This window comes from Macaca mulatta, chromosome 7, assembly GCF_049350105.2.
Source record: "Macaca mulatta isolate MMU2019108-1 chromosome 7, T2T-MMU8v2.0, whole genome shotgun sequence".
Lineage (NCBI taxonomy): Eukaryota > Metazoa > Chordata > Mammalia > Primates > Cercopithecidae > Macaca > Macaca mulatta.
In genome coordinates this window covers 17,926,873-17,953,499 of record NC_133412.1, presented here as the reverse complement: position 1 = coordinate 17,953,499, position 26,627 = coordinate 17,926,873, and the positions used below count along the sequence as shown (strand labels likewise).

Here is a 26,627-nt window from a genome sequence, read left to right as displayed (position 1 = left end):
TGCATATAGGCAGAAAAAGAGTTCATATAGTGAACTGCAAATAATTCATCACGGGCTAGAGCACAGGATACCTATAAAGGGCAGGAGATAAGTCTGGAGAAGAAGACAGACCAAGTGATAAAGGACATTCTAACTCACTGCTAAGGAGTATGGGCTTTATTCTCTAAGCAAAACAGTGTCATTGAACCATTTTAAGCTGGGAGGTAACATAATTAAATTTAGAAACATGGAGAATAGATTGGAAGGATAAGAAATGAAATACAATATGGCCGGGCGCAGTGGCTCAAGCCTGTAATCCCAGCACTTTGGGAGGCCGAGACGGGCGGATCACGAGGTCAGGAGATCGAGACCATCCTGGCTGACACGGTGAAACCCCGTCTCTACTAAAAAAAATACAAAAACTTAGCCGGGCGAGGTGGCGGGCGCCTGTAGTCCCAGCTACTCGGGAGGCTGAGGCAGGAGAATGGCGTAAACCCGGGAGGCAGAGCTTGCAGTGAGCTGAGATCCGGCCAGTGCACTCCAGCCTGGGCGACAGAGCGAGACTCCGTCTCAAAAAAAAAAAAAAAAAAAGAAATGAAATACAATAGCCCAAGAAAAAATAATAGCAGCTTGAGTTAAAGCAGGGGCAGAAGGAATACAGAATAGGTAATAGATTTTCAAGACATTTAGGAGACAAAATACAAAGTAGGCCAAATGGACATTAGACATAAATGAAGAGTTGAAAACGACTTCTTGATTACTGACTTAAGTGAATAACTGAACGAGCGGGAGTCCAAGACAGAGAAAACAGGAGAAACAGCAGGTTTGAAAGAAATAATAGTGAGTTGGCCAGGTGCAGTGGCTCACACCTATAATCCCAGCACTTTGGGAGGCTGAGGCGGCTGGATCACCTGAGGTCAGGAGTTTGAGACCAGCCTGGCCAACATGGAGAAACCCTGTCTCTACTAAAAATACAAAAAAAAAAAAATTTGCTGGGTGTAGTGGTGGGCGCCTGTAATCCCAGCTACTCAGGAGGCTGAGGCAGGAGAATTGCTTGAACCTGGGGGGTGGAGGCTGCAGTGAGCTGAGATCGTGCCACTGCACCCCAGCCTGGACAATAAGAATGAAACTTCGTCTCAAAAAAAAAAAAAAAAAGAAGTAATAGTGAGTCTGTGAAATTTTAAACTGAAGACACTGTGTAAACAACAAAGCCCTGGGCTGGGCACGGTGGCTCATGCCTGTAATCCCAGCACTTTGGGAGGCCGAGGCGGGTGGATCACGAGGTCAGCAGTTCGAGACCAGCCTGACCAACACGGTGAAACCCCGTCTCTAATAAAAATACAAAAAAATTAGCTGGGCGTGGTGGTGGATGCCTGTAATCCCAGCAACTTGGGAGGCTGAGGCAGGAGAATTGCTTGAAATCAGAAGGCGGAGGTTGCAGCAAGCTGAGATTACGCCACTGCACTCTAGCCTGGGCAGTAATAGCAAAACTCTGTCTCAAAAAAAAAACCAAAATAATAACAAAGCTCTGTTTGGAGCCACTACTAGAGTGGCTCAAGGAACCTAGATGAATAGACTATCTTACTGTAAGAAAAGTATTCTAGTCATACTCACCAGTAATTTCACAGTAATTATCTTCTAATTTCTTATTCCTAAAAATTAAAAAGTATTTTTATAATCTATACCCCAAACAATTACCAACAATCTTTCAATAACAGCTGAAAGAGTAGGGAAGATGAAAGACTGTCATAGAATGACTAGCAGAAAATTATAAAGACTTTTTTTAAAAAAAGACTCATCTAATGCAGAAAATTATAAAGACATCTTTTTAAAAAAGACTCATCTAATACTGACTGAAGCAATTGCAAGGCAATTAAAGGATACTTTTCAGATTGGTCTTAATGGTTTGCTAATTTCAAGAATATTATCAGCCAGTCGTGGTGGCTCACATCTGTAATCTCAACACTTTGGGAGGTTGAGGTGGGAGGACCACGTGAGACCTGGAGTCCAGGGCTGCAGTGAACTATAATCATGCCACTGCACTCCAGCCTGGGTGACAGAGTGAGATCTCATCCCAAAAAAATAAACTACAAAAATATGCTTAATATATACTGCTTGCTTATTTTTTCAAAAAAAGACCTATAAAGCAATTCATTTTCTAAACTTTGAGCCTAAAAGTACATAAAAGAAACCACTCAAGTGTCCATCAATAGGGAGTTCACTAAATGTTGGTGCAGCCATACAAGAGACTGTAACAGACTGAGGTAAATCTTTATGTAATAACATGGAAAGTGTCACAATACATATTACTAGGCAATCCCATTTTTGTCTTCTTTAAAAAAATAAAAGCTAAACATGCACTTAGACACACAAAAAGAATTTCTGCAAGTACACCAAAAATTGTCAACAGTGGTTATCTGTGAGGAGTGAGTCACCTGGTGAAGAAGACAGAATAGGCTGGGTGTGGTGGCTCACGCCTGTAATCCCATCACTTTGGGAGGCCAAGGCGGGCAGATCACCCGAGGTCAGGAGTTTAAGACTAGCCAGGCCGGCCGGGCGCGGTGGCTCAAGCCTGTAATCCCAGCACTTTGGGAGGCCGAGACGGGCGGATCACGAGGTCGGGAGATCGAGACCATCCTGGCTAACATGGTGAAACCCCGTCTCTACTAAAAAATACAAAAAAAAAACTAGCCGGGCGCGGTGGTGGGCGCCTGTAGTTCCAGCTACTCGGGAGGCTGAGGCAGGAGAATGGCAGGAACCCGGGGGGCGGAGCTTGCAGTGAGCTGAGATCCGGCCACTGCACTCCAGCCTGGGCGGCAGAGCGAGACTCCATCTCAAAAAAAAAAAAAAAAAAAAAAAGACTAGCCAGGCCAACATGGTGAAACACCACCTCTACTAAAAATACAAAATTAGGCCGGGTGCGGTGGCTCAAGCCTAAAATCCCAGCATTTTGGAAAGCCAAGGAAGGCAGATAAACTGAGGTCAGGAGTTCGAGACCAGCCTGGCCAACATGGTGAAACTCCATCTCTACTAAAATTACAAAAATTAGCTGGGCGTGGTGTTGTGCACCTGTAGTCCCAGGTACTCGGGAGGCTGAGGCAGGAGAATAGCTTGAACCTGGGAGGTGGAAATTGCAGTGAGCCGAGATTAGGCCACTGCACGCACTTTGGGAGGCCGAGACAGGCAGATCATGAGGTCAGGAGATGGAGACCATCCTGGCTAACATGGTGAAACCCCGTCTCTACTAAAAATACAAAAAAATGAGCCAGGCATGGTGGCAGGCGTCTGTAGTCCCAGCTACTCAGGAGGCTGAGGCAGGAGAATGGTGTGAACCCAGGAGGTGGAGCTTGCAGTGAGCCGAGATGGTGCCACTGCACTCCAGCCTGGGCGACAGAGAGAGACTCTGTCTCAAAAAATAAAATAAAAAAGAAAAATAAATAAATAAATAAATAAATAAAAATAATAATAAAATAAAATAAATAAATTATCCAGGTGTAGTGGTGCACACCTGTAGTCCCAGCTACTCGGGAGGCTGAGGCAGAATTGCTTGAACCCAGGAGGCTGAGGTTGCAGTGAGCCAAGATCATGCCATTGCACTCCAGTCTGGCCAACAAGAATGAAACCCCGTCTCACAAAAAAAAGACGGAAAGAGGGAATAATTTTTACTCTTCAATGTATATACTTTTATACCTTTTTATTTAAAAAATTATTTTTCCTTTAAGCTCTGCTGGACTTGATTCTGTACTTTTTTTAAACCACGACTACTATTACTTCCATTTCTTCGTTTCAACAATTTTAATTTAAAGAATGTAGGCTGGGCGCGGTGGCTCAAGCCTGTAATCCTAGCACTTTGGGAGGCCAAGACGGGCGGATCACGAGGTCAGGAGATCGAGACCATCCTGGCTAACACGGTGAAACCCCGTCTCTACTAAAAAATACAAAAAAATAGCCAGGCGAGGTGGCGGGCAACTGTAGTCCCAGCTACTCGGGAGGCTGAGGCAGGAGAATGGCGTAAACCTGGGAGGTGGAGCTTGCAGTGAGCTGAGATCCAGCCACTGCACCCCAGCCTGGGTGACAGAGCGAGACTCGGTCTCAAAAAAAAAAAAAAAAAAAGAACGTAATAGGTAATACTTTCATATGGTTTTAAATTAAACCACAAAACCAACACGTAACCTATAACAAGGTTCTCTTCTCTGTGACAATCAATCTTACTAGTTTCTTTCAGAGATATTATGCACATATATGCATAAATCACTACATATACATACATTATATATATATGTACACACACGAGACGATACACACACACACGCTTTTCTTCTTCCCTGTTTTACACAAGTGGTAATGCATGATGTACTTTGTTTTTGCCTTTTTTTTTTTTTTTTTTTTGACTAGCCAGGCCGGCCGGGCGCGGTGGCTAAAGCCTCCCAAAGTGCTGGGATTACAGGCGTGAGCCACCGTGCCCGGCCTTGTTTTTGCTTTTTATCTTAAGTAATATAGCTTAGAGATTTCTCTATTTAGCATACAATTTTTTTTTCCGGCTGCACAGTAGTCAATTAATACGGAAAATGTACCATTTATTTAACCAGTCCCTTATTGATGGACCTTCAGGACCTTTCACAACATTTACTATTATAGTAAACACTGCAACGAATAACCTTATCTATTCATCATTTCAAACATTTACAAGTATATTGGTGAGATAATTTCCAGACATAAAACTGAAGTCAAAGGGCATGTGCATTAAAAATTCTGAATGATATTACCAAGTTGCCTTCTACAAATCATACTACCACTAGCAATGAGTGACTTTTTACCTATTTCCTTAACTGACTGGATAAAAATATCTCTTTTTTAGGCCAGACATGGTGGCTCACGCCTGTAATCCCAGCACTTTGGGAGGCCAAAGTGGGCAGATCACAAGCTCAAGAGATCAAGATAATTCTGGTCAACATGGTGAAACCCCGTCTCTACTAAAAATAGAACAAAATTACCCAGGCGCGATGGCAGGCGCCTGTAGTCCCAGCTATTCGGGAGGCTCAAGCAAGAGAATCACTCGAACCCAGGAGGCAGAGGTTGCAGAGAGCCGAGATCGTACCACTGCACTCCAGCCTGGCGACAGAGCAAGACTCTGTCTAAACAACAAACAAACAACAACAAAAACAAAAAACAAAAAAAACCCAAAAAAACCTCTTTTTTGGAGACAGAGTCTCACTCTGCGGCCCAGGTTGGAGAGCAGGCACATGATCTCAGCTCACTGCAACCTCTGCCTCCCGGATTCAAGCAATTCTCATGCATCGGCCTCCTGAGTAGCTGGGATTACAGGCACAGTGCCACCATACCTGGCTAATTTTTTGTATTTTTTTGTATTTTTTTTTTTTTTTTTTGAGACGGAGTCTCACTCTGTCGCCTAGGCTGGAGTGCAGTGGCATGATCTCGGCTCACTGCAACCTCTACCTCCCAGATAGAAGTGATTCTCCTACCTCAACCTCCTGAGTAGCTGAGACTACAGGCGCCCACCACACCCAGCTAATTTGTGTATTCTTAGTAGAGACAGGTTTCACCATGTTGGCCAGGATGGTCTCGATCTCCTGACCTGTGATCCACCAGCCTCGGCCTCCCAAAGCGCTGGGATTACAGGCGTGAGACACCACGCCTGGCCAAAAATATATCAATATACTTAAATTTGTACTTCTCTTATGATGAATAAAGATAGCCATCTTTTCATTTGTTAAAGAGCTACTGGTATTTGCTTTTCTATGTAATAATATTATAAGAAAGACTTAATAAAAAAACTAAAGACTTGCTATCTATTGTTTTATATTAGTTGATAAATATAACGGTTTATGTATTATATTGTTTCATCACTATTAAAACTATAAACTGTACAATGGTCATATTAATCAGATATAGCAGTATACTAAATTCTGCAAAGAACTTGTTTTCTGAATTAATCCTAAGTATTCCACAAAAAGAATACAAAAATAAGAAACAAAATATTAATTTATAACTTTTTAAATATAATTTGAAATTACTTACTGTATCAAAAGAAGATTTTCTCCTGCTTCTGTTTCTAAAAATAAAATTAAAATTAAATTTGTCCAAGGATACACTGATAAAGCATTAGGAAAAATTGCTTAAGGACGGCCGGGCATGGTGGCTCATGCTTGTAATCCCAGAACTTTGAGGGGCCAAGACGGGCGGATCACAAGGTCAGGAGTTTGAGATCAGCCTGACCAACACAGTGAAACCCTACTAAAAATACAAAAATTAGCCGGGCGTGGTGGCGTGCACATGTAATCCCAGCTACTCAGGAGGCTGAGGCAGGAGAATTACTTGAACCTGGGAGGTGGAGGTTGCAGTGAGCCGAGATCGCACCACTGCACTCTAGCCTGGGTGACAGGGCAAGATTCCGTCTCAAAAAAAATAAATAAAATAAAATTTTTAAAAAATTACTTAAGGGCCGGGCGCGGTGGCTCAAGCCTGTAATCCCAGCACTTTGGGAGGCCAAGACGGGCGGATCACGAGGTCAGGAGATTGAGACCATCCTGGCTAACACGGTGAAACCCCGTCTCTACTAAAAAAAAAATACAAAAAATTAGCCGGGCGAGGTGGCGGGCACCTGTAGTCCCAGCTACTCGGGAGGCTGAGGCAGGAGAATGGCGTAAACCCGGGAGGCGGAGCTTGCAGTGAGCCAAGATCTGGCCACTGCACTCCAGCCTGGGCGACAGAGCAAGACGCCGTCTCAAAAAAAAAAAAAAAAAAAAATTACTTAAGGACATTAACAACATTTTAAAAAATTATTAAAAAATTATTAACTGCTGGGCGCAGTGGCTCACGCCTGTAATCCTAGCACTTTGAGAGGTCGAGGCAGGCAGATCACTTGAGGCCAGGGGTTCAAGACCAGCCTGGCCAATACGGTGAAACCCAGTCTCTACTAAAAGTACAAAAATTAGCTGTGTGTGGTGGTGCATGCCTGTAATCCCAGCTACCCGGGAGGCTGAGGCAGAAGAATCACTTAAACCTGGGAGGCAGAGGTAGCAGTGAGCTGAGATAGCACCATTGCACTCCAGCCTGGGGTACAAGAGTGAAAAATCCGTCTCAAAATAAATAAATAAATAAATAAATTTACTTACTATCCACGCTACTCTCTACCCCCAAGACTCAAGGAATACTTTTTTTGTTTTTGAGACATGGTCTTGCTCTGTTGCCCAGGCTGGAGTACAGTGGTGCAATCACCGCAGTCTCAATCTCCTGGGCTCAAGTGATCCTCTCACCTCAGCCTCCCGAGTAGCTGGGGCTATAGGAATGCACCCCCACATCTGGCTAATTTTTTATTTTTTGTAGAGACACAATCTCACTATGTTGTCCAGGTTGGTGCTGAACTCCTGGGCTCAAGCAATCCTCCCACCTCAGCCTGCCAAAGTGCTGGGAACACAGGTGTGAGCCACTATGCATGGCCCATCATATATTTTTTAAGCAATAAGATAGACAATAAGTTATATTAGTTGTCTGGTTAGAGAGCTACAGTAAAATTTTTAAAAAAGCAGATTTAGCAGGAATTACAGTAACATACTTACCTGCCATTTCTGACTTTCTCTCTATTTTCATATGAGACTCTGTCTGGAATACCCTAGGAGAGAAAATAAAGATTATTAAAAACCTGCAATTTGTAATCAGTATCCTTTGGTGTTAATTTATAGTCTGTGTTGAGATAGGCAAAGATAATACTTTGATTTTAGCTTCCTCTTTGCTATGCCATATACTCCTAGTATTTCAAATGCCAAAATTAGTTTACCACAATAAAATCTACTATAGTTTTGTTTTTATTTTTGTTTTTAAATAGGATCTCGCTTTGTTGCCCAGTCTAGATTGCAGTGGTGCGATCACAGCTCGCTGTAGCCTCAACCTCCCAGGTTAAAGTGATCATCCCACTTTAGCCTCCCGAGTAGCCTCACCAACAAGCCTAATATTTCTTATTTTTAGTAGAGACAAGGCTATTATAGTTAATTAGTTTATTTATTTTTAACTAAGATTCTGAGCCATTTGTTACTGCAGAGGGTATAATCTTTAAATGAGCTCTGACTTAGTAATTATTTATCCCTCTCAATAACCTAAAATATTCATCTAATTCAACAAGTATTTATTAAACACTCACTATATACCTGGTATTATACTACGGCCTGGGATACAAACACGTGATCCTTGACTCAAGGAGCTTCCACTATAAATAGAGCTAGAACAGTGATTACAAACATTATTTCACTGGCTTTTGTTATTAACAATTCAGGTATGGTAGCATGGACTCCATAGGAAGGGATCCCTTTTCACTGGGATGGTTAAGAATAAGCTTCAGGGAGCATTTTGACATCTGCCTTGACTGACCAGTTCATTCTAATTTTGCTAATATTAAGTATCACTCACTATACAGAAGCTATTCTTTTTTCTTTTTTGAGACAGGGTCTCATTCTGTTCCCCAGGCTGGAGTGCAACGACACTATCATGGCTCACTGCAGCCTGGGACTCCTGAGCTGAAGCAATCCTCCAGATTCGCCTCCCGAGTATCTGGGACTACAGGTGCATAGTATCATGCCTGGCTAATTTTTTTTTTTTTTTTTTTTGTAGAGATGGGATCTCGCTAAGTTGCTTGGGCTAGTCTTGAACTACTGGCCTCAAGCAATCCTCTGGCTTCAACCTCCCAAAGTGCTGGGATTACAGGTGTGAGCCACCACATCTGGCCGCTAGTACAATGTCAAGTAACAGTTGGATATCATTGTTTTGTTCCTGACTTTAGAGGGAATGCTTTCATTGTTTCTCTTTTAAACATAATACTGAATAACCTTTTAAATAATAACTAATGTTTCATCAAAACAGATTATTCAAGTCAGTACCAATACATTTGGTTTGATACACAAAATACTAGTACCTGTAATATTTTAGTTATTTCTGCTTTCAACTTACTTTATAGTATCTGCAAAGCTGACTCGACGAGAGTTTTTCTTATTTCTCAAAGCATTGGATTCCTAAGGACAGAGAATATATGGTATAATTCTTAATAAAATCACTGTGAATTACATTTCCAGAGTACTATAGACAGAGATCAAGTCTTTTTTTTTTTTTTTTTTTTTTTTGAGATGGAGTTTTGCTCTTGCTACCCAGACTGGAGTGCAACAGTGCGATCTCGGCTCACCGCAGCCTCTGACACCCGGGTTCAAGCGATTCTCCCACCTCAGCCTCCCGAGTAGCTGGGATAACAGGCATGCGTCAGCACGCCCGACTAATTCTGTATTTTTAGTAGAGACGGGGTTTCTCCATGTTGATCAGGCTGGTCTCAAACTCCTGACCTCAAGTGATCCTCCCACCTCAGCTTCCCAAAGTACTGGAATTACAGGCATGAGCCACTGCACCTGGCCAGAGATCACGTCTTATTCTGAATTACCTCTTCAAATGTTGTAGTATGTGTCAGAATTTCCTTCTTTTTTTCAAGGCTGAATGATATTTCACTGCACATATATATTACCACATTTTGTTTATCCATTCATCAATGGACACTTAAGTTGCTTCCACCTTCTGGCTACTGTGAATCATGCCATTATGAACATGGGTGTACAAATATCTCTTTGAAACTCTCAATTCTTTTGGATATATATCCAGAAGTGAAATTGTTCAATCATATGGTAATTCTATTTTCAATTTGTTGAGGAACTGCCATACTGTTTTCCATAGCAGCTGTACCATTTTATATCCCCACCAACAGAGCACAAGGGTTCCAATTTCTCTGTATCCTCATCAACACTTGTTATTGTCTTTTATTTTAACCATCCTAATGGGTGTGAGGTGATATCTCATTTAGGTTTTGATTTGTATTTTCCTAATGGTCAATGATGCTGAGCATCTCTTCATTAGAATACAGTATTTTTACTTTCCTTCCCCACCCTCCTTAACAAGAGCAAACATTTCTACTCACATAAATACCATACACAAAAACCAAAAGACATTAAGGATGAGCTTGCTGTTAAGTAAAAACATAAAATAATAATAACCAAAAGACAGAAACAAAATCCACAGAGAATTTTACTGGGTTAATTCTGAATACCTGACCATAAGTCTTATTATAATAAAGAATCAGAAATGGTAACCCCTCTGCGTCAAAGCAGTGATGTGATTAAGGTCCTAGAAGATGCTACAGGTAGCCTTGAGCTTAATATGACAATTATAATACTGACATGGTAAACACTGGGACTAACAGAGACTAATATATTTCTTACTGAAAAAAAAGAAAACTGATATTTTCATAGTTCATAAGTGTGACTGGGTTTTCACACGCATGTGAGATGTGCTTTCCTCAAACTTTGTTACATGTTGGCACATTATACATCTGACATGAAAAAAGAAAGGCGCAGCACGATGGCTCATGCCTATCATACCCACACTTTGGGAGGCCCAGGCAGGAGGACCACTTGAGCCCAGAAGTTCAAAACCAGCCCAGTCAACATAGCAAGACCCTTGTCTGTACTAAAAAAAAAAAAAAAAAAAAACATGTTAAGGGCCGGGTACAGTGGCTCACGCCTGTAATCCCAGCACTTTGGAAGATCAAGGTGGGTAGATTGCTTGAGCCCAGGAGTTCAAGACCAACGTAGGCAACATGGCGAAACCCCTTCTCTACAAAAAATAAAAAATTAGCCAGGCATAGTGGCATGTTCCTGTGGTCCTAGTTATTCAGGAGGCTAAGGTGGGAGGATCTCGAGCCCAGGAGGAGGAGGTTGCAGTGACCCATGATCGCACCATTGTACTCCAGTCTGGGCAACAGAGTGAGACTCTGTCTCTAAATAAATAAATAAATAGCCAGGTATGGTGGCATGTGCCGTAGTACCAGCTACTCAGGAGGCTGAGGCAGGAAGACTGATTGAACCCAGGAATGCAGGGCTACAGGGAGTTATGATTGTGCCACTGCACTCCAACCTGGGTAAGTGAGGGAGATGCCATTTCTAGAAAAGAGAAGAAAAAAGAAAAATCATGAATGCCAGTATATTCAAGTGTTTGGAAAGCCATGGGATGCTTACACATTCCCTCTTCATATAGCTAATAAAGTTCTTGACTTAAAAATATAACTGAAAATAGTCATCTATAAAGTATTTGCACAAGAGACTTACCTGAACCGTTTCATTCCCACCTCTGAGGTCCTGAAGAGGACTCCTTGGGGGTTTCAAAATCTGTGGTAACAATTAGAATTATTCAAAAAAAATTTGGCATATCTATTAAGAATCAGTTTATTTCAAGTTATATCATAGGTAGAAAGCTAAAATTTTCATTACAAACTCTGAAACTCCTCAAATTCATTCTGCTCAATGCTACACCGTGTGGCAGATTTAAATATCTGACATCTATTCCCTTCTACCTGCCCATCCTCTCCAATTATTTTACCCACTCTCATCCCATGTGGTCTGAGTGAACGTCACACCAACTCTAGGGTAAAACACATAGCTCTGTCTAGAACAATGTGATATTCTCTTGTCAATGATGATTTGTTCAGGAATGAGGACTTGACCCATATCAGGATAATCGAGCTAAAATGATTCAATTCTGAGTCTTTTCTGTTTTCAGGAAAAAGACACTATTCTTCACGTAGGACTTAAGCCTGGAAGTAAAAGAGCTAGATGTACCACAGTAATTACAGGGAAAGAATCTATCTGCTGGAGATTACCCAGAGGAAGCACTAAGAGTAGAAAAAGAAAAAAGAGGCTGGACGCAGTGGTTCACGCCTGTAATCCCAGCACTTTGGGAGGCCAAAGATGGGGCGGATCACGAGGTCAGGAGATCAAGACCATCCTGGCTAACATGATGAAACCCCATCTCTACTAAAAATACAAAAAATTAACCGGGCATGGTGGCAGGTGCCTGTAGTCCCACCTATTCGGGAGGCTGAGGCAGGAGAATGGTGTGAACCTGGGAGGAGGAGCTTGCAGTGAGCCGAGATCGCGCCACTGCACTCCAGCCTGGGTGACAGAGCGAGATTCCATCTCAAGAAAAAAAAAAAGAAAAAGGAAATCCTAGTACTGGTGTCATGGTTACAATCTCTGGTCAGTAAGCTGTGCCTAAAGCCATCCCTTCTTTGGATTTGTTAGTATCATAACCCAATGTATTTTGTGCTTAAAGCAGTTTGGGCTGGGCATAATGGCTCAGCAGTTTGGGAGGCTGAGGCAGGGGGATCACTTGAGGTCAGGAGTTTGAGACCAGCCTGGGCAACATGGCAAAACCTCATCTCTTCTAAAAAATAAAAAAATCAGCCACGCATGGTGGTACACGCTTGTAATTCCAGCTACTCAGGTGGCTGAAACATGACAATCGCTTGAACCCAGGAGGCAGAGGTTACAGTGAGCCGAGATCACACCACTGCACTCCAGTCTGGGCAACACAGCGAGACTCTGTCTCAAAAAACAAAAACAGTTTGAGTAGGTCTTTTGTCTCTTGCAACAGCTTTGTACCACAGGTTAAACATATCTTTTAAATAGCTTTATTGAAATATAACTTACATAGCATAAAATTCGTAAAATTACTACAAAATTCATAAAGTATGAATTTTGGTATATTTACAGAATTGCATAACCACGTTAAATATCTGAGTCTTGGCCGGGCGCGGTGGCTCAAGCCTGTAATCCCAGGACTTTGGGAGGCCGAGACGGGCTGATCACGAGGTCAGGAGATCGAGACCATCCTGGCTAACCCCGTGAAACCCCATCTCTACTAAAAAATACAAAAAAAAAAACTAGCCGGGCGAGGTGGCGGGCGCCTGCAGTCCCAGCTACTCGGGAGGCTGAGGCAGGAGAATGGCGTAAACCCGGGCGGTGGAGCTTGCAGTGAGCTGAGATCCGGCCACTGCACTCCAGCCTGGGCGACAGAGCGAGACTCTGTCTCAAAAAAAAAAAATAAAATAAAATAAAATGGCGGGCGCCTGTAGTCCCAGCTACTCCGGAGGCTGAGGCAGGAGAATGGCGTGAACCCGGGAGGCGGAGCTTGCAGTGAGCTGAGACCCGGCCACTGCACTCCAGCCTGGGCGACAGAGCGAGACTCCGTCTCAAAAAAAAAAAAAAAAAAAATCTGAGTCTTTACCTAGAGAGCAATAGGAAGCCAGTGAGGGTAGGATGGCGAAGCCACAGTCAAAACTACTGTGATATATAGTTATCATTAAATAAAAGCTGACAATTATTAATTCAAGAAAGTCTTTCTTACTGAAGAATGCCGTCTTCTAACAGGTCTCTCTATATTGTCACTGAAAAAGGAAAAAAAAATTATAAACACATTGATAAAAAACTGAATTCCCAAAAGGGATCATCACAGCACCCCTTACATGCTTTCAAACTGGTCATCACTTTCACTTAGCACTCTGACAAGCAAAATTTATATACAAGACTTTAAATTCAGTTAGGAATTCAGTGTTTTAAAATACATACTGTGTACTACGAGACTATCTCTTGAATAATAATCAGTACAACATAATTTACCATATTTACAGAGATATAATAATATGATAAAGGGCTATAAGTCAAGAGACGCTACTTTTGGTTTTACTACTATATGACTTTTAGAGCAGGTTTTGGAAATTCAAATGCCTCTGAGGCTAAACAGATAATTTTTTAGGAGTAAGAAAAATAGGTAGTGTTGAAATGTAATGACCTAGAGAATTCCTCTCTCACCTAAAGGTCAGTCATTCCTCTGCTGTGGTTAGTTGTTGCCAAACAAGAATACCAGCCCAGTGTTGCCATGCTTGATTTTTCAAGAGAAGCTGAAAACCCAATTGTACAAAATTTTGAGATCTTGAAGTTTTGGCAACTAATTCAAAAACTAAAAAACATGTGTAGGCCAAAGCCAGCCACGGTGGCCCATGTCTATAGTTCCAGCTATTCAGCTGGAGACTGTGGCAGAAGAATCACTTGAGCCCAGGAGTCCAAATCTAGCCTGGGCAACGAAGCAAGACACAGTCTCTTAAAAAGAAACAATCAAAAAACATTATGTATAAGCCAAAAACTTATGACTAAAGGCTGCAAACAAGCCATCAGATTGTGATGGCAATTTTAGACAAATCATTTTATCTTCCTGGTTCTCAATTTTCTCATCCTTAAATTGAAGAGATGGGAGATAGTATCTAAAGTCCCTCTCAGATTTGACTCTAGATGAGATGATGATGATGATGATGATATTTGAGACAGGATCTTGAGGTAGGAGGCAGAACTTGACTCCAGAGGTGGGGCTTGGATACAGGACCAAATTGAGGACTAGCTAAAACAGGTCTGGGACAAAAGCACTTCCCCATAAGACACTCCCATCAGGGTGCCTTGTCAGTTTACCATTGCCACAGCAAAAACCCAGCAGTTACCTGCCCTTTCCATGGCAATGACCAGACAAGCTGGAAGTTACTACCCTCACTCTAAAAATGTCTGCATAAAACACCCCTTAATTTGCATATAATTAAAAATGGGTATATATATATGAGTGCAGAACTGCCTCTGAGCTGCTACTGTGGGCTTAGTGCCTATAAAGTAGCCCTGCTCTGCAAGGAGCTATACCAGTGCTGCTGCTTTACACTAAGCCACTTCAATAAAAGTGCTGTTTAACACCGCTGGCTAGCCCACGAATTTTTTTTTTTTTTTTTTTTTTTTGAGACGGAGTCTAGCTCTGTCGCCCAGGCTGGAGTGCAGTGGCCAGATCTCAGCTCACTGCAAGCTCCACCTCCCGGGTTTACGCCATTCTCCTGCCTCAGCCTCCCGCGCATCTGGGACTACAGGCACCCGCCACATCGCCCGGCTAGTGTTTTATGTATTTTTTAGTAGAGACGGTGTTTCACTGTGTTAGCCAGGATGGTCTCGATCTCCTGACCTCGTGATCCGCCCGTCTCGGCCTCCCAAAGTGCTAGGATTACAGGCTTGAGCCACCGCGCCCGGCCGAATTCTTTTCTGAGCAAAGCCAAGCATCCTCCCTGGCTGGTAAAGCCAAGAGCCCTCCATTTAAAAAATTTTATTTTTTGTAGAGATGGGGGCGGGGGTGTCTTATTATGTTGCCCAGGTTGGTCTCAAATTACTGGGCTTAAGATATCCTCCCGCCTAAGCATCTCAAAGTGCTGGGACTACAGGTGTGAGCCACCATGCCCAGAGTAGAAGAGTTTATACAAAAATATGGCAATGGCAAGGAAAACTATGAGTCTGTAACATCTCCTTCTTTTTGGATGAGTTCATGTACTTTGCAAGGACATGAATGAAGCTGGAAACCAACATTCTCAGCAAACTATCACAAGGACAGAAAACCAGACACCGCATGTTCTCACTCATAGGTGGGAACTGAACAATGAGATCACTTGGCCACAGAGCGGGGAACATCACACACTGGGGCCTGTCCAGGGCTGGGGGATGGGGGAGGGATAGCATTAGGAGACATTCCTAATGTAAATGATGAGTTGATGGGTGCAGCAAACCAACATGGCACATGTATACATATGTAACAAACCTGTACATTGTGTACATGTACCCTAGAACAATTAAAAAAAAAAAAACTACTTCTTTTTATTGGAACACAATGGAAAAAGATCTCAGAAGTTATGGATAGGTCCTACTAATTAGAAAAATATCTTTCTCTGATAGAATATAACATTCTTAGCTGCATTAAATGAACTTACTTTTCTTCATTAGCCTCTGAAGATGCCCCATCCATTTTTGAAGAAAACTTTTCTGTAACAAATATACAATATTAGAAAAGATGAGGAAAAAGGAAAAGCAACTGCAATCTAAGAAGAGATTAAGAGTACAGTTGGTGACTTCAGGGTTACTTTCTGAGGGAAGACCAAAGATGGGAAGGAAAGGCTGGGCACGGTGGTTTATGCCTGTAATTCAGCACTTTGGGAGGCCGAGGCGGGCGAATCACCTGAGGTCGTGAGTTTGAGACCAGCCTGACCAACGTGGAGAAACCCCATCTCCACTAAAACACAAAATTAGCCGGGCGTGGTGGCGCATGCCTGTAATCCCAGCTATTCGGGAGGCTGAGGTAAGAGAATCACTTGAATCCAGGAGACGGAGGTTGTGGTGAGCCGAGATCGCTCCATTGTACTCCAGCCTGGGCAACAAGAGCAAAACTCCATCTCAAAAAAAAAAAAAAAAAAGGAAAACACCACTATACTTAGGAAGATACAAAACATGACTCATTTTAAGGAGTTTAAACCACTATTATAATAAACATTCCTGGAAAATTCTCATACTCAAGATAAAATCAGTGACTAACTTTGATCAGGATGATAGGGACTTCACTGGTTCAAATAAAAATTTGGCCTAGCTTATAAGAGTTTGCAGATTATTTAATAATCTACTCCCAAAATGGACATCAATTAGATAAATGGTCCCCAACCTTTTCCAAATCAGGGATCAGTTTTGTGGAAGACTATTTTTCCACAGACTAGGAGGGTGTGATGGGGGATGGTTTCGGGATGCAACTGTTCCACCTCTGATCATCAGGCATTAGACTCTCATAAGGAGCCCGCAACCTAGATCCCTCGTGTGCACAGTTCACAGTAGGGTTTGTGCTCCTGTGAGAATCGAATGCCGCTGCTGATCCAACAGGAGGAAGAGCTCAGGCGCTAATGCTCACCTGCTGACCTCCCGCTGTGCCACCCAGGCAGTGGACCTATACCGTTCCATGGCCCAGGGGGTTGGGGACACCTGAATTAGATATCTAAATACAGTGAATTTGCATCATATGTATATTTATCTGAGGAAAAGTCAACTATAAGTACTCAGCAAAAAAAATTAACACATGAAAATAACATTAGCATAGCTGATAATGCTTTAAATTTAACTCAGTGAGTATTTGCCCTGGAAAGAATATGAATTAAGAGGCATAATGTGAGGTTTCCTCAACTGGTCTCAGTTGCTGCCTCCCTATAACTATATTTGATTTTCACTTTATGTATTAACTTTAGAACTTCATTCTTGGGTAAGAAAAAAATGCCACTGCAGATTTCAAAAAAGAATAGCTGGAGATTTTGACTCGACCATATTAGCATTTCTGCCACAACACTAAATTAATACAATACACAAAAACAGGATCAATGTTCTTGCTTTTAGCAATAAGTAAACAGGTACCTGAAAGATGTCTGATGTGCTTCAATCCACCTGCCTCTGTTTCCCAAAGTGCTGGGATTATAAGCAAAAGCCACTGTGCCCAGCTATTTTTCTAGTTTTAGCCATTAAACTGTCTTCGCACCATGGGAGATAAAAATTTAACTCCCTTTCCTGCAACCACCTCCAAGACACACATACACACACAGCAAGGAAAGGTTACATGCCATTCTCAAAAGTATAAAAATCCCAAATAGCCGGGTGCAGTGGCTCACGCCTGTAATCCCAACACTTTGGGAGGCCAAAGCAGGTGGATCACCTCAGGTCAGGAGTTTGAGACCAGCCTGGCCAACACGGTGAAACCCGTCTCTACTAAAAATATAAAAACTAGTCAGACGTCGGTGAAACCCGTCTCTACTAAAAATATAAAAACTAGTCAGACGTCGTGGTGGGTGCCTGTAATCCCAGCTGCTAAGGAGGCTGAGGCAGGAGAACTGCTTGAACCCAGGGGATGGAGGTTACAGTGAGCCAACGTGGGGCCACTGCACTCCAACCTGGGCGACAAAGTGAGACTCCGTCTAAAAAAAAAAAAAAAAAATTCCCAAATAAATATCAGCAAAAAGAATCCAGCAATTTGTAAAAAGGATAATAGGATAATATATCACGGTCATGTTGGTTTCTTTGCAGAAATGCAAAATTGGTTGGGCACATATGGGGTAATGTGCCTGTAGTCCCAGCTACTTGGGAGGCTGAGGCAGGAGGATCTCTGGAGCCCTGGAGTTCCAGGCTGTAGTGCACTATGATTGCAACGGTGAATAGCTACTGTACTCCAGCATGGGCAACATAGTGAGACCCCGTCTCTTAAAAAACAAACAAACAAACAAAAAGGAATGCAGTTTAATATCAGAAAAATCAACCTTGCAATTTACCATACTAACAGATTAAAAGGCAAAAATGATATAATCATCTCAACAGATGAAGAAAAAAGTTTAGGGCTGGGCACAATGGCTCACACCTGTAATCCTAGCACTTTGGGCGGCTGAGGCAGGCTGATCACTTGAGCTCAGGAGTTCAAAAGGGGCCTGGACAACACGGCAAAACCGCATCTCTACAAAAAATACAAAACAGCCGGGCATGGTGGCTCGCACATGTAGTCCCAGTTACTCTGGAGGCTGAGGTGGGAGGATCGCTTGAGCCTGGGAGGCGGAGACTGCAGTGAGCAGATATCAAACCACTGCACTCCAGGCTGGGCAACAGAGAAAGACTCTGTCTCGGGGGGCGGGGGGTGGGGGGATGTTTAATGATTTTTTTTTTTTTTTGAGACGGAGTCTTGCTCTGTCACCCAGGCTGGAGTGCAGTGGCGTGATTTCAGCTCACTGCAACCTCTGCCTCCCAGGTTCACACCATTCTCCTGCCTTAGCCTCCCGGGTAGCTGGGACTACAGGCACCTGCCACCAGGCCCGGCTAATTTTTTTGTGTTTTTAGTAGAGACGGGGTTTCACTGTGTTAGCCACGATGGTCTCGATCTCCTGACCTCATGATCCGCCTGCCTCGGCCTCCCAAGAATAATTTTTAATGACAAATTATATGCAACATACAGATAAAAATATTAACTACTATCAACTCAAGATCACCTAAATATCTTTGTTGTTTAAAATAGTCATTAAGCATAATTCCTGTCCAACCTGTAGACCAACTGGTTGGCAATTAACTGATGAAATTCAAGCTTAATGAAGTCCCCCTTTTAAAATATTCTATAACTGTTAAGTTCCACTTTCAACACAAATAGAAGACTCCACACTCACAAGTTAAGCTTCATTTATAAAACATTGTTATGGCCAAACTCTTGATCACTGACACGTTAAGTTACTGGTTCCAGGAGCTGGGTGTGGTGGCTCAAGCCTGTAATCTCAGCACTTTGGGAGGCCGAGGTGGGAGGATCACTTGAGGCCAGGAGTTCAAGACCAGCCTGGGCAACATGGTGAAACCTCTGTCTCTACTAAATATACAAAAAAATTAGCTGGGCATGGCAGCGTGCTCCTGTAATCCCAGGTACTTGGGAGGCTGAAGCAGGAGAATCCCCTGAACCCAGGAGGTAGAGATTGTAGTGAGCCAAGATGGTTCCACTGCACTCCAGCCTGGGAAACAGGGTGAGTGAGACTCCGTCTCAAAAAGAAAAAAAAAAAAAAAGTTACTGATTCCAAACTGTGTACCTGGCACCCAAGGGTGCTGCAGCATACTCACAATGGTGTCCTGGGATATTTAAAAATTTTGAGAGATGCACAGCAGTTCTGAACATCTGTCAGGTACTGTGTGAACTACTAGCTCAAAACAGTACCATATGCATTACATTAGTTTTAATAACTTATCACTGTAAAGATAAACTGTTTGCAGTTGCTGTGATAAAAAGCAAGTACTTTTTTTTTTTTTTTTTTTTGGGATGGAGTTTCACTCTTGCTGCCCAGGCTGGAGTACAATGGCGCAATCTCAGCTCACTGCAGCCTCCGCCTCCCTGCAACCTCTGCCTCCCGGGTTCAAGTGATTCTCCTACCTCAGCCTCCCGAGTAGCTGGGATGACAGGCATGCGCCACCACGCCTGGCTAATTTTGTATTTTTAGTAGAGACGAGGTTTCTCCATGTTGGTCAGGCTGGTCTCAAACTCCCGACCTCAGGTGATCTGCCCCCTTGGCCTCCCAAAGTGCTGGGATTACAGGTGTGAGCCACCTCGCCCGGCCCAAAAGCAAGTATTTTTTATTAAGGTAGTACAGGACATGAGGGTGACAGGGTATAAACTGATTCCAAAGTTTCAGAAGTTGTGCAGTGTCCAACAGGCACACATATCCAATCAGTAAGTGTGATTATTTAATAATAAAATTTTGGCCAGGCACAGTGGCTCACACCCGTAATCCTAGCACTTTGGGAGGCTGAGGTGGGCAGATCATGAGGTCAGGAGTTCAAGACCAGCCTGGCCAACGTGGTGAAACCCCCGTCTCTACTAAAAATATAAAAATTGGCTGGGCGTGGTGGTGGGTGCCTATAATCGCAGTTACTCGGGAAGCTGAGGCAGGAGAATCATTTGAACCCAGGAGGCGGAGGTTGCAATGAGCCAAGATAGAACCACTGCACCCCAGCCTGGGTGACAGAGCGAGACAAAAAATAAATAAATAAAATATTAAAAAATAATCTTTTCCTTCAATTTCTGCATTTTTTTAAATTGGCTACTAAGTTTGGGACATATATACTTAATGTTTGGACCCAACCACTGTACTCAGTAAATAGACTGTTAGGTATTTCTTTTGATCTAAGGGTGCCATGCATCAAGAAAATTTAGGAACCACTCGTCTAAATAATCCGTAGGTCTTCAAATAGCTACTGAGCCCAATTAGCCTTTGAGCTAAGAGTGTTTTTTCACATTTTTATTGGATTGTAGAAAACAAGGCAAGCAGGCCGGGCGCGGTGGCTCAAGCCTGTAATCCCAGCACTTTGGGAGGCTGAGATGGGCGGATCACGAGGTCAGGAGATCGAGACCATGCTGGCTAACACGGTGAAACCCCGTCTCTACTAAAAAATACAAAAAATTAGCCGGGCGAGGTGGCGGGCGCCTGTAGTCCCAGCTACTCGGGAAGCTGAGGCAGGAGAATGGCGTGAACCCAGGAGGAGGAGCTTGCAGTGAGCTGAGATCCGGCCACTGCACTCCAGCCTGGGCGACAGAGCGAGACTCCGTCTCAAAAAAAAAAAAGAAAACAAGGCAAGCAATAACAACTAAACAAAGAAAATGTGACAAAAACCATGTAGCCTGCAAAGCCTGAAATATTTACTATCTGGCTCTTTGCCCACTCCTACATTTATATAACCGATATCTAGAGTTAGTATTTTCCGGGATTGTAGGAGGGTAAGAGTGAAATGACAGAGACTCCAGACCTGTGCTGTCCAATACAGTAGTTATTTACATTTAAATTAATTAAAATAAAATTTAATAATCAGTTCTTTGGTCACAATAATGACATTTCAAGTGCTCCATCGTCCCATGTCGCTAATGGGTACTATGTTGGAGTGCAGATACAAAACATTATCATTTTCACAGGGAGCCCTATTGGACCGCACTGTTTTACTGTTAATATCTGGAGTATCTTTTACAGTCTATTATTTAACATCGAATACATCATTAATACCACCATTCCAAACATTTTATTCAATTTACATGTATTTATCATCTTGTTAAGATTTCCAGCCATTCACAAAGTCAAGAATTATACTGCTTTGACCCTAACCTTTAATTACCAAAATTTTACCATATATTAACTCCCATCTCTGTAAATCATCTCTCCAACGAACATCCACCTCAAATGCGGTCTTCTCCACGAATCCATCACCAAAAACATCAAATGAGCTCTCCCTTTTCTATGCTCCCACTCCACTCTAGAATGTCGTATAATCTTTTACATTCTGTCTTGTGTTCTAGTTATTTGGGTATATTAGTTTATTTCCCTTTCTGGATTGTAAACCCCTCTAGATTTGGGACTCTGAATCATCTGTCCCCAGCCCTATCACAAGATAACGAACCCAATAAATACCTACGGGATTAGACGGAAGTGAAAACGTCAATTTTAATATCTAGACTGGAATAAGCTTCTGCTTTGGTCTTCATCCACATCCTGTCTCTGTTAATGCCTATTAAACCTATCTGAAATTCCAATAGGTAATTATTTTTTCCCCCTCAAACTTCAGTATTTAAATAAACATCAAGAACGGGGGCTTAAATCCTGAGGAATAATGAACGGAGAAGGATTTTTAAAAACTAATTTGCGGAGTACTAATATTGGCTTTATTTGTTAATGTTATATCTGCAGGAAACGAAAAATCTGTTACGTGCCGCCAGCACTCCGAGCAGACACCTTAAACCACGAAGAGCTAAGAATTTTAAAATCACTCATTGCTGTCACTTCATTTAGAGCCAAGAAAAGCTTAAGTGAGAAATACAAACAGCCTAGAGGTCCCTAGGGAAGAGCAGCAGGGGTGCAAGAAGAGTCCGCGAGCCCTGACAGAAGACCGCAGGGCGGGGCGGAAGGGGACGCCAAGAGAGTGACCGACGAGCAGCCAGAGCCGGGTGGCCGGAGGGGCCCAGGTGCGGGCGGAAAAGTATTAGGGAAGCGAGAGGCGCCATAACCTACAGGCCGAGGAGACGAAAAAAGAGCACAGTGTGCCCGGCCCGGGGCAGAGGCGTCTGTCTACTCGGCCCGGCGCTAACGGAGGCCGCCAGGCTGAGGGAGCGTTCCCCACCTCCCACCGCGGGAACTTCAGGGCGCCCAGACAAAACCCGAAGCCTTCCCTGGAGCCCAGAAGGAAAGGGTCATTCTCTTTACCTGCCGTGGCCCACCTGCTCGACAAATTTTGCGCAGGTTTGGGGTCCACACGCTCCTCAGAGCGGAAACTCAGCGCCGCCTCTAGCCGTCACCACACAACGCCCGGCTCGCCTCAGTGAAGTATTCAAATCTAACCGCCTAGGTGCTGCGCACGCGCAAAGCGGCTCTACGCGTCGGCTCCGCCCCTTAGGCTCCACATCAACCCTATTTCTAAGACTCCTTTAAGGAAACTACTTTCCTAGCCTCCGTGCCAATTTTATTTCCTTCAAGTTTATCTCATTTTCGACCGAATTTCCTCTGCCCCTCCCCACTGCAGACCTCCCCCACAAACATGGGAGCGGCCATCTTCTTTCGATTGCTTGCTAAGGAAATGATTGGATTTTGGCTTCCGTACAAAATGGCGGCTTCCATAACATTGCGTCACATCCCCTTGATATTACTCCCTATAGCAATCAGGAAAGTGTATGCTTCGGGGACGAGGTGGCCGAGTGGTTAAGGCGATGGACTGCTAATCCATTGTGCTCTGCACGCGTGGGTTCGAATCCCATCCTCGTCGAAGTGACGGCAAATTTATTTTTGTTTATAACCAAAGTAAACTTGCAGAGCGGAATAAATTTTTTTTTTTTTGAGACGGGGTCTTGCTCTGTCGCCCAGGCTGGAGTGCAGTGGCGCGATCTCGGCTCACTGCAAGCTCCACTTCCCGAGTACATGCCATTCTCCTACCTCAACCTCCCGAGTAGCTGGGACTACAGGCGCCCGCCACCAAGCCCGGCTAATTTTTTGTATTTTTAGTAGAGACGGGGGTTTCACCGTATTAGCCAGGATGGTCTCGATCTCCTGACCTCGTGATCCGCCCGCCTTTGCCTCCCAAAGTGCTGGGATTACAGGTGTGAGCCACTGCGCCCGGCTGAGCGGAATAAATTTTTTTTATAACCAAAGTAAATTTGCAGAGCGGAAAAAGTTGAATACTCATTATTTATTACTCAATCCGGCACCATCAATCTCAGGTATGAAATAGTTGAAATACAGTATTTGGAACGTTCCGACATCACAGATAAAGAAAAGGGAGGGAAACAGACTTTCCAGGAATCAGAAAACGCGCTGAATTTATTTTTATATGAAGTTAACAACAGTGTGTAGAATTCCACAATTATTACCATCCCATATGTTCCAATGCTGCTCTGTTCCAACTTTAACATAGCTCCTGAGGAGTTTCAATTATTGTACACTCTTATTCGGGTTTTTAACACCTGTCCGGATTATGAAATACCAGGTTTCACTTCAAAAGCTACCACGAGACACTTTATTTATCCGGTATTTATTATCTACAGGCACATCACTATAACCCTTGATCATGACAGATATTTTTATTACTCCATTTTACAGATGAGGAGACTGAAAGATAGCTTGCCCGAGGTTATCAGCTTCTAAATTGTAGAAAGAAGAGTGTAACCCAAATCTACTGGACGCTGGCTTAATCACCCTCCTAATCTGTGCTGTAGATTAATAATCAGTATTTATCAATCCTGTACTGTGCTATAGATTAATAATCAGTATTTATCAATCTTTTGAAGCCATGGTTTACAGATTCTCTCCTCCACGAGGCTGTCTGCATTGCACCATGCTCCACAACCCAGCACCTGGCAGGTGCTTCAGCAAGGTTTGGGCACTGAGTATGGAAAGCGGTGGCCCCATTCTCTGCTGGCTCCAGTGGCTCCTTCCTGTTAAAGATCCAAATCCGTTGGGAATGTTGATACCTCCTTGGGCTCAGGACATTGAGTCAACCTTCCTTAGCCTTGCTCTCCAATGCATTCTCCACCCTGCTGCTAGGAAGGGTTTCTGCTGGGTTCCATGCATTTCCAAGGGGTCCATGGATAGAATTCAGTGGATTATTTGGTTCAGAATAAAGATTTCATCCTTATTTCCATACTCCCTAATTGAAAGCACATTCTTCAGTAACGGTAAGCAGCTCACTACAGTAATGTTAACCTTATCCATTATTTTGTCACTAATAGAAATCACAGATATTTTTATACCAGATTACTGTTACTGCTTTACGCTCATTGCTACTTCAAAATTATGGTAATTTTTAGACGTGCTATTAGATCTTGTCATGTTACGCATTCATAAAGAAGTGCATGCGCCGGGCGCGCTCACGCCTGTAATCCCAGCACTTTGGGAGGCTGAGGCGGGCGGATCACAAGGTCAGGAGATCGAGACCACGGTGAAACCCCGTCTCTACTAAAAATACAAAAAATTAGCCGGGCGCGGTGGCGGGCGCCTGTAGTCCCAGCTACTCAGGAGGCTGAGGCAGGAGAATGGCGTGAACCCGGGAGGCGGAGCTTGCAATGAGCCGAGATCGCGCCACTGCACTCCAGCCTGGGCGACAGAGCGAGACTCCGTCTCAAAAAAAAAAAAAAAAAAGAAGTGCATGCATCAAGCCGGGCGCGGCGGCACACGCCTGTAATCCCAGCACTTTGGGAGGCTGAGGCGGGTGGATCATTTGAGGTCAGGAGTTCAAGACCAGCTTGGCCAACACGGTGAAACCCTGTCTCTACTAAAAATACAAAAGTTACCCAGGCGTGGTGGCATGTGCCTGTAGTCCCAGGTACCCGGCAGGCCGAGGCAGGAGAATTGCTTGAACCCAGGAGGTGGAGGTTGCAGTGAGCCGAAATCGTGCCACTGCATTCCAGCCTGGGCAACAGAGCAAGACTCCATCAAAAAAAAAAAAAGTGCATGCCTTATTATATTATTACATCACAAATTTTGAGAATATTTTGGCAACTATTCCAACACAATTGGTTGCCTTTGTATTCCAACATATTTAATTTTATGCACTTAAAAACAACATTCTGGCCAGGCATGGTGGCTCATGCCTGAAATCTCAGCACTTTGGAAGGTCAAGGCAGGAGTAGCCCATGAGTCCGGGAGTTCAAAGACAGTCTGGGCAACATAGTGAGACCCCTGTCTCTACAAAAAAATTTAAAAATTTAATCAAAAATTTTAAAAAAAATTCTGAGATGAGATCCTTAGACTTCCCCAGACTGCCAAAAGGGTCTGTGTCTCCAAAAAAAAATGTTAAGAGCCCCTGAGAGATACCTTTCTAAATCTCCCTGGAGACACTGATCTTACCTTTCCTTCAGTAGGATTTTTTTATCTTTCCATAACACGTTTGTAGATACTGTCCCTGCTCCTCTCACGGCAACATACCCCTGACCCCACCCTCTTCTTTCCCATCATGTAACTTCCTGGCTGGCTGCCGCTCCTCCTTTGGATCTCAGCTTAGAGATCACCCCCATCAACAAGCCCTGCAACCTGCAGCTCCCTCTTCCATTTCAACTAGCCCCTGTGCTCTCTCTTGCTTCTGGACCTTTGTAACCCTCCTAGACCCTTCTGTAGCCTGCTAGGCTTTTCCCAGCACATGCCAGGAAAGTGCCGGGAATGCATTTGTAAATAGATTTTTACTTACATTGCCCATTAGTGCTGCAACTTCTCTAGAGACGCCAGGGCTGCATCATTTTCTGAGGTTTGCCAGCTTCTTGCAGTGATGACTATAGGTCTATCAATGTCTCTGCAGAGTATGGGTAGATTTTCTTTCTTTCTTTCTTTCTTTCTTTCTTTCTTTTCTTTCTTTCTTTCTTTCTTTCTTTTTTTTTTTTTTTTTTTTTTGAGACAGGGTCTAGCTCTGTCGCCCAAGCTGGAGTGCACTATCTCAACTCACTGCAACCTCCACCTCCCAGGTTCAAGCAGTTCTCCTGCCTCAGCCTTCCCAGTAGCTGGGATTACAGGCGTGTGCCACCACGCTGTTAATTTTTCATTTTTAGGAGAGGCGGGATTTCATTGAAGAAGGAACTCATGAATTTTACAAGTATAATCAAAGACAACTAAAATTTTTTACTTTTTCCTTCAAAAGCTAAGTGTAGTGTAGCCACCTCCCCCGCCACTCCCCGCCGCCACTCTAAGTTAGAGAAGAATACTAACTGCTTGTTTTTCCTTCTGTGCTCAGCGAGCCTTATCTGTACTTGCTAGTTTCACATTCCTTGAGGCTCAGCGAGTTCCTGCTTCACCTCCCTAGGGCAGCTGCAAAGTTACAAGGTTGATACAAGGTTGATTTCTCAGGGATGTGGAACATGTAATATAGATAAATGTAAAAGACTGATCAACTGTCTTTGTTCTCGCTTCTGTA

At 43.4% G+C, this 26,627-nt stretch overlaps 1 protein-coding gene, 1 non-coding gene and 1 pseudogene across 4 annotated transcripts in view; 2 read left to right on the top strand and 1 right to left on the bottom strand.

The window, feature by feature from the left end:
* The window catches only part of KNL1 (kinetochore scaffold 1), a 77,367-nt gene extending 50,951 nt beyond the window's left edge, over positions 1-26,416 (bottom strand). Inside the window, exons 1-8 of one of the 3 annotated variants that reach the window (XM_028850749.2) lie at positions 25,911-26,416; positions 15,647-15,698; positions 13,210-13,249; positions 11,133-11,192; positions 8,941-9,002; positions 7,560-7,612; positions 6,019-6,052; positions 1,594-1,631 (exon numbers count right to left, since the gene is read on the bottom strand). In XM_028850749.2, the coding sequence (XP_028706582.2) occupies positions 1,594-1,631; positions 6,019-6,052; positions 7,560-7,612; positions 8,941-9,002; positions 11,133-11,192; positions 13,210-13,249; positions 15,647-15,681 (322 nt within the window). In that variant the 5' untranslated portion in view covers positions 15,682-15,698; positions 25,911-26,416. Of the gene's footprint in view, positions 1-1,593; positions 1,632-6,018; positions 6,053-7,559; positions 7,613-8,940; positions 9,003-11,132; positions 11,193-13,209; positions 13,250-15,646; positions 15,699-22,441; positions 22,581-25,910 lie in introns of those variants that run through there. The other 2 variants (XM_028850748.2, XM_077939100.1) reach the window with 2 other exon arrangements.
* LOC114680061 (small nucleolar RNA U13) lies at positions 10,266-10,363 on the top strand (annotated as a pseudogene).
* Positions 22,916-22,997, top strand: TRNAS-GCU (transfer RNA serine (anticodon GCU)). Its single transcript has one exon. It is a non-coding gene; the product is annotated as a tRNA-Ser (tRNA).
* Positions 26,417-26,627: the final 211 nt, after the last annotated feature.